The sequence below is a fragment of the Poromitra crassiceps genome (genome assembly GCF_964638095.1).
Source record: "Poromitra crassiceps genome assembly, chromosome: 7".
Lineage (NCBI taxonomy): Eukaryota > Metazoa > Chordata > Actinopteri > Beryciformes > Melamphaidae > Poromitra > Poromitra crassiceps.
The window spans coordinates 39245598-39257329 of record NC_139628.1 but is presented as its reverse complement, the minus strand read 5'-3'; the positions used below and the strand labels follow the sequence as shown (position 1 = coordinate 39257329).

General features: G+C 44.7%; 2 protein-coding genes across 2 annotated transcripts; one reads left to right on the top strand and one right to left on the bottom strand.

Annotated features, from left to right (window-relative positions):
• Positions 1 to 3156: 3156 nt before the first annotated feature.
• On the top strand, positions 3157 to 8769 carry b3gat3 (beta-1,3-glucuronyltransferase 3 (glucuronosyltransferase I); the record flags this gene model as incomplete). The annotated part of the gene is made up of 7 exons (XM_083640540.1): positions 3157 to 3250; positions 5106 to 5286; positions 5390 to 5573; positions 6492 to 6653; positions 7638 to 7724; positions 8065 to 8268; positions 8664 to 8769. The coding sequence occupies 7 exons, from the start codon at positions 3157 to 3159 to the stop codon at positions 8760 to 8762; spliced, it is 1011 nt and encodes a 336-aa protein (XP_083496666.1). The 3' UTR covers positions 8763 to 8769.
• A 601-nt stretch (positions 8770 to 9370) lies between these two features.
• On the bottom strand, positions 9371 to 11500 carry LOC310779589 (kinesin-like protein KIF15-B; the record flags this gene model as incomplete). Its single annotated transcript, XM_083640109.1, is given in 4 exon segments — positions 9371 to 9692; positions 9694 to 10109; positions 10113 to 10207; positions 10210 to 11500. Coding segments are annotated over 4 exon segments (2124 nt in total), but the record flags the coding sequence as incomplete, so codon positions are not given.
• Positions 11501 to 11732: the final 232 nt, after the last annotated feature.

Below are 11732 nucleotides of genomic sequence, written 5' to 3'. Positions count from 1 at the left end.
CATTTGGGGCTGTCAGGTAAAGTAGTTTTTTTATTAGACCATTGTTCTGTGCTGATGTCTCCATACGTACCTTTTAGAATGTATCTCTACTGTCAATAGAGTGCCGCAGGAATTGGTCCTAAAACCCGTAAATTAGCCTCGCCTGGCTCCCTTGTCTGGAAGTCTTGTTTTTTCGTCGTGTGTTTTTTTCTATGGCGATTCTGGTTAGATGCCTGAAATAAGGTCTGTGGTTAACAAGTTTATGAAACTGAGACCTTTGTGTTCAGATAATCTTCACAAATGAACACCATTTCTATGACCCCCCCCCCCCCCCCAGGGTTTTCTGGCGTTCGCATTTTTAGGCGATTACATTTACGCTTCAAAAATCATAGAAGTGGTATTCATTTGTAAAGTTTCTTAAACTTGTCTTAACCACAGACCTTATTTCAGGCATCTAACCAAAATTCCAGTACAAAAAAAACATTGTTTTCCAGACGAGGGAGCCCAGCACGATGCTAACTTCTGGGGTGTGTAGAAAATACGTCGTCCCTGTCGTACTCTATAGACTTTAAAGGGTCAAAGATGATCTTAACCCCAAGATGCTTTTGGGTCAGCAAGTCCAGATTTACAATTAGGATTCTAGATACCCCATCGAAAGCTAACCTAGAAAGGCTGCTGTAACCACTTGGGTCGTTTCCATATCTGTTTACAAAACTTTCAGGGTATTTTTGGACAGTCCTGAGTGCTAGTCGTCTGGGTTAGATACCCTTACTAGAAACCACCATAAAACCCTTTCACTCCAGGACCGGGATCAATTTGTTCAGATTTTACATGAGGGGAGTACAAATTGAGTTTTCTCACTGTCTGATAAGGGACATATGGTGGGGGGTCGTCCATTTTCATTTCCTATCAACCCCCCCGACAGGACGCCACCAGTACACACCACACTGCTGTGGTTAAAGATTCCTGCAACTAATGTGGATCGGAGTACCTTACATTTGACACAATAGAGGAAATTGACATTTGAAGTTGATACACATTGCCCAGATCCAGGGGTAAACGCAGTTTTTGGTTGTTTCCAGATGGGGGGTAAAACGACGAGAAGGAATAGACCAAGCTATCTAGCTCTGAAACCACATGTTGGTGTTTCATGCTTGTTAGAAGTAATGTAATGAACAAACAAGCAAATCACACCCAGGTGTTGAAGGTTGACTCTTGATTGGTCTATCCCATCATTCTACAAACAGACACCTCATGCTACAAACGGACACACGTCAAGTATAGAAGCGGCTGCACCGCTTAAGAAATAATGTCAACATTTTGCTTGTATGTTTAAGTTTTAGACTAACTCTGATAAGTACAATCGTTCATTTTTACTGCATAGGTTACAAAAAAAGGATATTGTACATAGTGGCAGTATAACCGACCGACTGACCGAGTCTCTCTCTCAGGTTATTCAAATGTAAACAAACCTCCGTTTTACTTAACAGCCATGTTGTCAGTTGGATGTCAGCTGGATTGACTTTCTCCTCAGCTCTCATCTAGAATCAGTGTTGTCATGCTATCATTTAAAGTAACATTTCACTTTGGTGACTTTTTTTTTTATACAAACTTCTGTAGGCGTTAGAGAATGATCAGAAGCCGATATTGGTCACTCTGTAGACTGTGGTCACCAACACTTGTATACTTGATTTTAAAAACAAGCCTAAAAATCGTACTTTTAAAACCAACAAAAAACACAGCAAATAGGACCCAGGTACCGCTAACTTTCAGGAGGTAATTTTACTGTTTACTACTGTAAGAGCTGGGAGAAGGCCTGAACTGATGTTGGATGCTCCTGAACTCCTGTGGAGGCAGAACTGACCCTAGATCTGTGCTCAGAAGTGGCAGTCAATCCAGAAGGCTCATTGGGAGTGAAAATGCTTTTGTGAAAAACAACTTAAGTTTGGAAAGAAGTCTACTTAACGAGTTTATTTTTATGTCACTGCATACTTTTATTTTACAATATGGTTGAATACCCTCACCGATCTTGTTGGATACTTTTAATTTTCTACCTATACCTCCTTCCTCCTATGTGTTCCTTCTTCTTGGTCTTTTTCTCTATGTATATACTGTATAAGCTGTTGTGGATCCATTTTCATTTTTTTGGCCTTTTACAGGTAAAACACTTTCTTTTTAAACAATGTAAAAAAAACTCCATGTTTTGAGAGTGAGTGTTACAGTCCTGTGCTTACCCGACAATGAAAGGGAAAATTAAGTCATTTCTGCCTTGTCAGTGTTTTATTTGTATGTTACAAATAAAGGAAAGTTGTTTGACTTCTAGACAGATCCCCATTGTTCTTTGTCATGCTTGATGAACACTTGTTTTTATTGTCAAGAAAACACAATACAAATAATTGCAAGTATTTTCAATTATGAATGAAAAGGTTTTAACATGGTGCCATCATTATTATAACGCTTGGATTTACAAATTAAAAAGTAAACCGGGCATATTTGGTAGAATTTGTGGCTAGTGGAACTGTGTGCGTATAACGGTTTCTATGGGTCTCTTTACTATGCTGCACAGTAACAGGAAGTTGTTGGTGCTCTGCAGGTAAAAAAAAAAAAAAAATGTCCTAGCTAACCGAATGAATGGATTTTCTGATGCACTGAGGTGCCTTTTGCGTTTCTGCCTTCCAAGATTGATCGCCCTTGGTAAGTGCCGACATAATTATGTTAGATATAGGCAGGCTGTCATGTTAAGGTAACGCCTAGCCCAAGATTATAGCTGAGCTAACATTGACTTACCTCCAAGCCCACCTTCAAATCAAATTGGGGTGTAGCGTTACACAGGTTCATCCTCAACCCCAGTGTTTGTCATTAGTCTCACAGGTAATATTAATTTTTATGACTAGGTTAGTGTGTAACACACCGCTTGCTCTCAAGGTCGGGCTAGTAACGTAGCTAGCGTTAGCTAAGCTAACTAGCTAAATGTTGACTGCTGCTGCCAGCCAGTCGAGATATTATTAGACAGAATTTTAGTACTTCTTCTAATACATCCCACCAGTCTTCATTCGGCAGGCATAATTGCAGGAAAAGTTCAAATAGAAGAGAATGGAAAATAGCATTGAAATATGCTTAGGGTATATTGCTTTCTGACTGACACCCACTGTCACCCTTCAGCCGGGTCGGGGTGCCATGGCAACGAGGATGAAGCTGAAGCTGAAGACTGTGTTTGTGCTGTACTTCATGGTCTCCCTCATGGGCCTTGTGTACGCACTGATGCAGCTTGGTAAGTGTCAGGACTCACTGCATCCATCATCAGTCGGTCAACAAGCCTCAGGAAACGTATTGGAAAATGCCAATAAAACATTAATTAATCATTAAAAAAGCCTCAGGAAAAAGGATGCCAGGCCAGTCAGTCAGTCACTCACTCACTCCACTCCACGACCTGTTGTCAAAGTCTGTCACAAATTTTCACTCAACTGTCACTCAGTCCTCTTCTTTTATTCAGCAAATCACTACTGTCTAACATAATCCTCTAGTCTAGAGTCTCCATGACATATTATAGAGCGCTAAAGTCACGCCCTCATTCAGAATACAAATCTGCCATTCAGTTTATATATTTAAAAAAAGTGTTTAATCTGTTTTATTTTGAAGTTAATGTAGCCTAGTGGGGTGACGTAGCGGATACACCACTAGTGTCACTAGATCCAGCCGGAGGAGAGTCAGTGATTAGGTGAATAAAGGGGCTTCTTGTGCGTGCGTGAGCACCGTGTGCGCGAGCACTGTGTGCGCAGTGGGGGGATCCGAGCAGGGGATCGGCTGTGTAGCTGCTAGTGAGCCACTGCCTTGGCTGGTTATGATTTATTTTGTCACTGTGATACATTAGTTTGATTTGATTGTATAACTTACTGTGTTTAGACCACCATCCTGCGGGAGCCCTTACAGTAATTATTGTTGCTGCGTGCTATCATGACGTGGTGATATGCAACAAGTGTCAACCAACCTGTGCTGTGTGATGCTATGAGCTGTTTTAATGAAAACATATATATATATTTTTGTCAATAATAAAGATTCCTATTTTAATATTAAGCTGCTTCTTGGTGTGTGTGCCTTAACGGCGTTGGAACCTGTGGCTGTGGTCTCTAGGTGCCACATTAAGTTATCCTTTATTTATCCCCATGTGGAAATTCGTCCTCTGCATTTGATCCATCCTCTTCTAGGAACCTTCCTAGAACTAGGAGCAGTGGGCAGCCGCAGTGCAGCGCCCAGGGACCAACTCCAGTTCTTTTACCATCGCCTTAGTCAGGGGCACTGACTGGAGTCTTAACCCCCTCCATCCCGCTCTCTCTCTCTCTCTCTCTCTCTCTCTCACACGCACACACACACACACACAGTACACTCTCTCACAGACTCACACACACACACACACTCTCAAAAACACACAGTCGCTGTCACCATTACGCAATGCAAAATAGTACCCAACGTACATTCTGTATACTGTTGGAAATGCATCTTATCTACCAAAAGGTGGCGTTGCTCTTACTAGACTCAACTTCTCATCTCACCTCACCCACTTTGCTCAGTGAAAGGGAAAACCGTCATCTTCTTTTCTCTTCTCCTTTACAAATACACATTTCACTTGCCTTTAAGGACCTCCCATGGCCACTTATAGATGAAGCATTCAGTCCCAACATCTAATTTATTACATCTTCTCTCATTGCTTTAGATTTTGTCTTCGTGTAGCAGGAACACAACCTATTTTCCCCAAGGAGCTATTCAGTTCTGTTCTACTCTAGATTGTTTTCCTACTCCAGCTGGTTTTATGGGCTTTTGAGGAGGTTTAGGTTTTGGGGATTTTTTGTAAGGATGGCAAGTTGAAAAATCTGAGACCACAAAACGATCTTCATTGGCCTGCCCAATGAAGAGACCATCCGCAAAGAGGAACAACATATTTTGTGGGGTTCAACTTTTTCTTGAGGTAGTCAGAAAAAAAAGTGAGCTGCCTAAAACTGTACCTCGGTGCAGTGAGTGGCAGAATAGGTTCAACGGCATTTATGTTGAAACAGGATTTTCTGCTAGTTAGGATGAGAGTACACGTTAATGTGGCAGACTGCATTTTAAACTCCCTTTGTCTGCTGCAGGTCAGCGCTGTGACTGCACAGAGCACGACCTGCCCAAGGACCGTACCATCTCCCGACTGCGGGGGGAGCTGCACCGTCTGCAGGAGCAGATCAGGAAGTCGGAGGTGACCAAACAGCCCCTGAAACAGCTCGCTAAGCCCTCCCTGCCCACCATCTTTGTCATCACCCCGACATACGCAAGGTAGAGTCCACCCTCCCCCGTTTCTCGGTGTCTCTTTGTCACACACACACACACACACACACACATACACACACTCCAACTCATCCTGTGTGTCCCTGTGCAGGCTGGTGCAGAAAGCGGAGCTGACCCGCCTGTCTCAGAGCTTCCTCCATGTTCCTCAGCTCCACTGGATCCTGGTGGAGGACTCGCCCCACAAGACGCCGCTGGTGACCGGCTTCCTGGCCAAGAGCGGCCTGAGCTACACACACCTGCACACACCCACGCCCAAGGACCGCAAGCTGCAGGAGGTGGGTGGAGGCTGGAAGCACACACTCACTCCACCCATACTCTCCCTTGCCATTATAGCTGACATTGTGAGCTGACTTGTGGGTTAGGGCCTACAATCAGAGATGACAGTCAAATTGGACGATTTGAAAGAGTCACAAGAACATTATCAACCACTGTCAACAAGAAGAACGAATTGCAACAACATTGATGGAACTTGTCTCCTCCTATAGAAATGTCAACACCCTCTCACCCCCACGCTTCCTTCCTCTTGAGTTACGGAAGCCTGTAATGGACACAAACAATGGTCACATTTCCACAATAGAGAGGAGTAAGATAGCTTGTGATTGGGGGATGGAGTAAGATAGCTTGTGATTGGGGGATGGAGTAAGATAGCTTGTGATTGGGGCATGGGAGTGTCTTGGATTACTAATGGTAGGGGACTTTCTGTTCTGAAAGCCAGAAATCTCAGCAGCTGGTGAAGTAATCACATTGGTGCTCCTCGTGCTCAACAACCATATCAACTCCCACAGATAGATTTATGATAATTTTTATTGCCCTTTTAACTACAGTTTCAAAATGGTTGGCTCTTATGATATGTAATTCACAGCATTCATCCTGTGTTGGGAATGTAGAAAGTATGATGCTAACTGGCATGGCAGAGGTTTTTTGTGTGTGGCTTCACCATATGGACAAAACCATACTGCTCTTAGTCTTTCCACATAATTTCCTCTTGAATTTGAATCAAGAAAAGATGTAATTACAGCATCTCATCAGTCATCATTATAGTCAGCTTATTAGGCCGTCTCAAACGCCTCTCTGTCTGATTTACAGCCTCTTTGCAATTTTCTATATTTCTTTGTCTCTATTAATTGTGCACTACTGCTGAACAAAAAGCGTTTTGAAAGTGCCACAATCTGAATGCTCATTTGCCACCCCAGGGTGACCCCAGCTGGCTGAAGCCTCGCGGAGCGGAGCAGAGGAACGAGGGCCTACGGTGGCTCAGAGAGGACAGAAGGGCTCAGCAAGGGGCAGACAACCAGCAGGGAGTGGTTTACTTTGCTGATGATGACAACACATACAGCCTACAGCTATTTGAAGAGGTGTGTGTGTGTGTGTGTGTGTGTGTGTGTGTGTGTGTGCGTCCGCGTGTGTGTCATTATTAGGGCTGTGGCGATTCACTTATCTCCCGATTCGATACTATCACGATTCTTGGGTGCCGATTCGATTTATATTGCGATTCTTAAGTATTGCGATTCTACGATTATTGCGATTCGATATTACGATTTATTGCGATTTTTGTTTATTTTTTTCTTTTATTTTTTCAGTTTGTTTGCTTTTTTACACTAGATTAGAACATGGGAAAAGTTGAATCATACACTAGAGACTGTATATTATATATCATGAGTAGGGCTGGGCGATATAGTTAAAAACAGGGGCGGACTGGGATCATAATTCAGGCCGGGCATTAGATACCAAGCAGGCCAGGCCGATATGGGCCAACGCGCGTGAAATTTGGGCCGTTTGAATCCAGATTTGGGCCGTTTGAAGTCCAATTTTACAATGAGATGCACCCACTTTAACCCTGAAGTGTAATTATTACTTCAGACTAACTAATAAAGTAATAAAACCACTAGTAAACCAGTAGGCGGCGCCTGGCCTGCTGTTCAGTGAGTGGCCTGACTGCAAGCACCAAAAAAAAAAAAAAAAAATTTTTTTTTTTTTTTAAATTTGCGATTATCGATTCTGGAATAAAAGATCGATCCAAAAAATCGTGACATTAAAAATCGCGATACTTAGGTGAATCGATTTTTTTCCCCCACCCCTAGTCATTATGTGTCTCAGCAGGGGGCAGACTGCCAACAGAGATTGATTTAGTTTGTTACTGAAGTCAGTAACAAACTACAGCTATTTTAAAGGAGCTGTGTTTGTGTAGTTAATGAGTCACGACTAAACAAGCACAGCTAATGCCAAGAATAGCAGTGATTGATAATCCTCACATCCTTTTCTCCCTATTTTCCTCTCTCTTTCCTGTCCTCATCATCACTCTCTTCTCCTTCCCCCCTCCTTCCTCTCTCTTCTCCCAGATGAGGAGCACCCAGCGGGTGTCAGTATGGCCTGTGGGCCTGGTTGGAGGGATGAGGTATGAGAGGCCTGTGGTTGAAGGAGGAAAGGTGCGTACCTTAATGTATTCCCCTTTGTTTTTTTTCTTTGGTCCCAGGTTGATCAAGTTGAAGAGCCTGTGTTTTGTTTCATTCAAGGAGAAAAGTATTAGCCAAATTACACAGAGCAAATAGGAACATGCTATCTAATCTAGGGCAACTTGCATGCTGCTACAGTAGGGCCTTTTATCAAGGGTATTTAGATTGCAAGGGTGTGTGCAGGGTTTCAATTCTATGTATTTTCTAGCAATGTTCCCGGTTTAAATAGGCACAAATAGCTGCAATACAACTGTGCCTTTTGTTGACCAATAAACAACGAGGTCTTACTTGTGGTCTTAATGGTTCTTCCCAGGTGGTGCGCTTCCACACCGGCTGGCGCCCCAGTCGCCCCTTCCCCCTGGACATGGCCGGCTTCGCCGTCTCCCTCAAGCTGGTGCTGGAAAACCAGGACGCTTGTTTTGACGGAGACGCCCCGATGGGCTTCCTGGAAAGCAGCTTCCTTCAGGGATTGGTCACCATGGACGAGCTGGAGCCCAAGGCAGACAACTGTTCTAAGGTACGAGGGGGAGGGCAAGAACTTTCGTTAAATTGTATGTTTCGAGCAGATGTAGAAGAAGTGCTGAGAAGTGACAAAGTCATCGAATTTGCAAATCCTCTATTTGGGACGGTAACCCATCAAATTTGCAAATCCTCTATTTGGGACGGTAACCCAGAGCATAATGTGAAAAATGCACATTCAACGTGTGCAGAGCATAGAAAATTGTGAGAAAGAGATTACAGAGAAAGTGAGCAGTAGGGTTGACTTGATTTCAAAAATAGACTTGTCTGCACTTGATTGTACATATTTTATGGTTAATGTGTGTGTGTGTGTGTGTGTGTGTGTGTGTGTGTGTGTGTGTGTGTGTGTGTGTGTGTGTGTGTGTGTGTGTGTGTGTGTGTGTGTGTGTGTAGGTGCTGGTGTGGCACACACGGACTGAGAAACCGAAGATGAAGAGAGAGGAGGCCCTGCAGGCTCAGGGCCTGGGTTCAGACACCGCAGTGGAGGTCTGAAGTACACACACACACACAAGCACAGGAACGGCACCTATCTCCTTCCGGTTGTTATTGTAAAAAGTCCCATTTCTTGCAAACTTGCTGTACCACTGCTGCAATGTTGCTCCATCAACAAGAGGATTTGTTTGGAAATTAACCTGCATTTCCACTCACATACATACTAGGAGTGTAACGATTCACAAAATCCATGGTTCAGTTCGATACGACACAGTGGTGTCATGCTTCAGTACTCTTTTGATACAGCAAATGAAATGCCAGGGAAATGTCATTGATTTTTACATTTTTAATGGAGTTTTATTTATTCTACTTATTTATTTTATTATTTTTCACAGTCTAGTTTACATTTTTATTTCAATTTATGACAATGTTTTTTTTTTTAACACCTTTCGTCTTATTTTGTCTGATTTAGTTTACCATGATAATATCCTTGTCAAAGACTTGCCCTGCTCAGCAGTGACCGTGTCATTCGGTTAGCAATGCGTATAGACCTTATTCGATTGACGTCACTCACGTACGGGTACGCCCACTGCCGCCATGTTGTTGACATAGCATAGCAGCTTTAAGTGACAGCCTATGTAAGAGCAGCGTTTAAACTTTATAGGAAGCTAGCCGCCGTTAGCGTTACCTGTATCGTTCCAATTGTGTTCGGATGGTGACCTGCGTTCTGCCTTCAGACCATGGATCTCCTGCTGCCTGTCCTGCAGCTGCTGTCTGGCCTGATCAGCCTCAAACTTGGACTCTGCTTGCAGCTGGTCAAAGGAATCCTGTAGGGTCGTGTGCTGCTCCCACTCTAGTTGGACATTTTGGAGGTGGAGCTGTGTGCTGATCAGATGGCTGGAGAGCTGGTTCATCTCCCGCTGACCGTCCTTCAGCTCTGTCTTCACAGCAGCCAGCTCCTTATCAGACGACTGCAGCACCAGGCGCAGCTTGCTGTTCAGTCTTCACAGTCTGTTGCAGGTTGTAGATGGTCTCCTGCAGGTTGAGCTGTTCTTTCTTCCTGTTCGCTCGCTCAGTAGAAAGTTGCTCATCCTTGCGGTCAGACTCTTGTGACATCACAGCTATCTGCTCCTCAAGCTTTGTGATCTGCTGTGACTGCTTGCTGCTCTTTAGCTCCTCACCCAGCAGCGTCTGCACATGACTGACTTGCTCCTGCACTTGTTTAAGTTCCTCAGTCAGGGCCTCGCAGGCCAACTCGGTCATCTCTGGAGGAGGCTGCTCTGCACCGATGTCGTCCACATTCAGGTGGTCTGGGCTGGAGAGAGGCACCAGCTGGGACCGCAGGTTCCATGCCTTGGTTGGTGGTGTGGTGAGAACCTTGATAGTTTCAACATGAATTCTATTCAGTTAAGAGACCTCCTGTTTTTTGTAAGCATTTGTGGCTTCCAGAATGCTTTCCAAATGCCTGTTGGACTTGTCGAGGTATCTTTTCTCAGACTCCAGATCTGTTTCTTGGTGACTTCCTTGTACTCCTCGAAGGCCTGATTGGTGGCTGTGAGCTCCGACTGTTTCTGAAGCACCTGAGCCTTCAGCCTCTCCATGGAAGTGGCTGAGACGGTTTCTGCAGTCACAGGCACACAATAGGCTGGCTGAGCCTCTGTGGGCCTTTCGGTTTCCATAGCCCTCTGGAAGGCCTCTTCCAGCTCAGCTGCAGCCTCGCCTGCAGCCTCCTCCGCTCTCCTCACTGATTCGAGGGAACAGAGCCGACGGTTCTCTTCTCTCAGACTGTAGTTCTCTACTGCATATCGGCTCATCTTTGGGTGATGCTCAATCTGATCTTTAAGGATCTTAATCTCCTCCATCAGCTGGTCGATCAGAGCTTGACTCTCCGTGTCTGATTGTAAGCTTTGTCCTCCCTTCAATTTTTTCTCCAGCCGAGAGATGTGGGCCTCTCGAAACTTGATAATCATGCGGCTGGAGTGGATGAACTTCTCTTTCTGAGCCCAGGCCTCGTTAAGCTGAGCCACCTTCTGGATCAGCATCCTCTTCTCCTCTTCACACTTCCTCCACAAACGAACAGCTGCCATAATGTGTGTCCTGTATGAGGCATCAGGGTGGATTTCAGTGGATGAACCCATGGTGAGCTGGGGTCCTCCTGGCGCCAGGTCTCTCTGATTGTCCGTCATGTGCGCCTGAGAAGAGAGTGCCTGTACAAGCTGCTCCTTCAGCTTCTTCACCTCAGCCTGTAACTGCCTCACATTTCCGTGTGTGTCCTCATTGATCATGGCCTTGTTCTTGATCAATTTCGCTCTCTGGGCAAAATACAAGGTGGACATCGTTTCCCCAAAACACCTCGAACCAGGGTGCACATTGGCTATGATATAAGTCTTCGTATTTCCTCCAAGAGAGTCCCTTAGCAAGAAGGTGAGTTTGGAATCCCTGTAGGAGATGCGTCGGTTCTTCCCATTAGACACATCCACCAGTGCCATGTTCACCTGACCAAGGGACATGAGGGAGAGGTTGATACTGTTGGCCTCCTTGAGTCTGGAGCCTTCTGTTTGTGTTTGTGTCTGCCTCTCAGACCCTGCTAGATCCACCAGGTTCAGCTGAGACATTCGAATGTTCACTACTTCGTTGATGGTCTCCTTGGACTCCAAAGCCATGGTGAAAACTGCGTGGGACCTCGAAGACTCACGCTTCATGGAAGTGGAGGCCACCCTTCGATTACGCCAGCCGATAGACAGCACCTGGTAAGCTTCAGCAGCTGAAGTGACAAACTTCTCCACAGCACCCTCAACAAATCACTATCGCTATTTTGTAATGGAACAGAAACGACAATAAGGCCGTTACTATAGTTGTCAGCTGCAGGACGGTATGTCAACAATATGGCGCTGTCCGGGGTTAGCGAATAAGGTCTATAGAACCTAAAGATTCATGCCTAAATGGTTCGATACGATTGTTATACCCCTAATACATACACTGGATAGACACAATGGAGCCTATTAGACTGACACACACACACACACACGT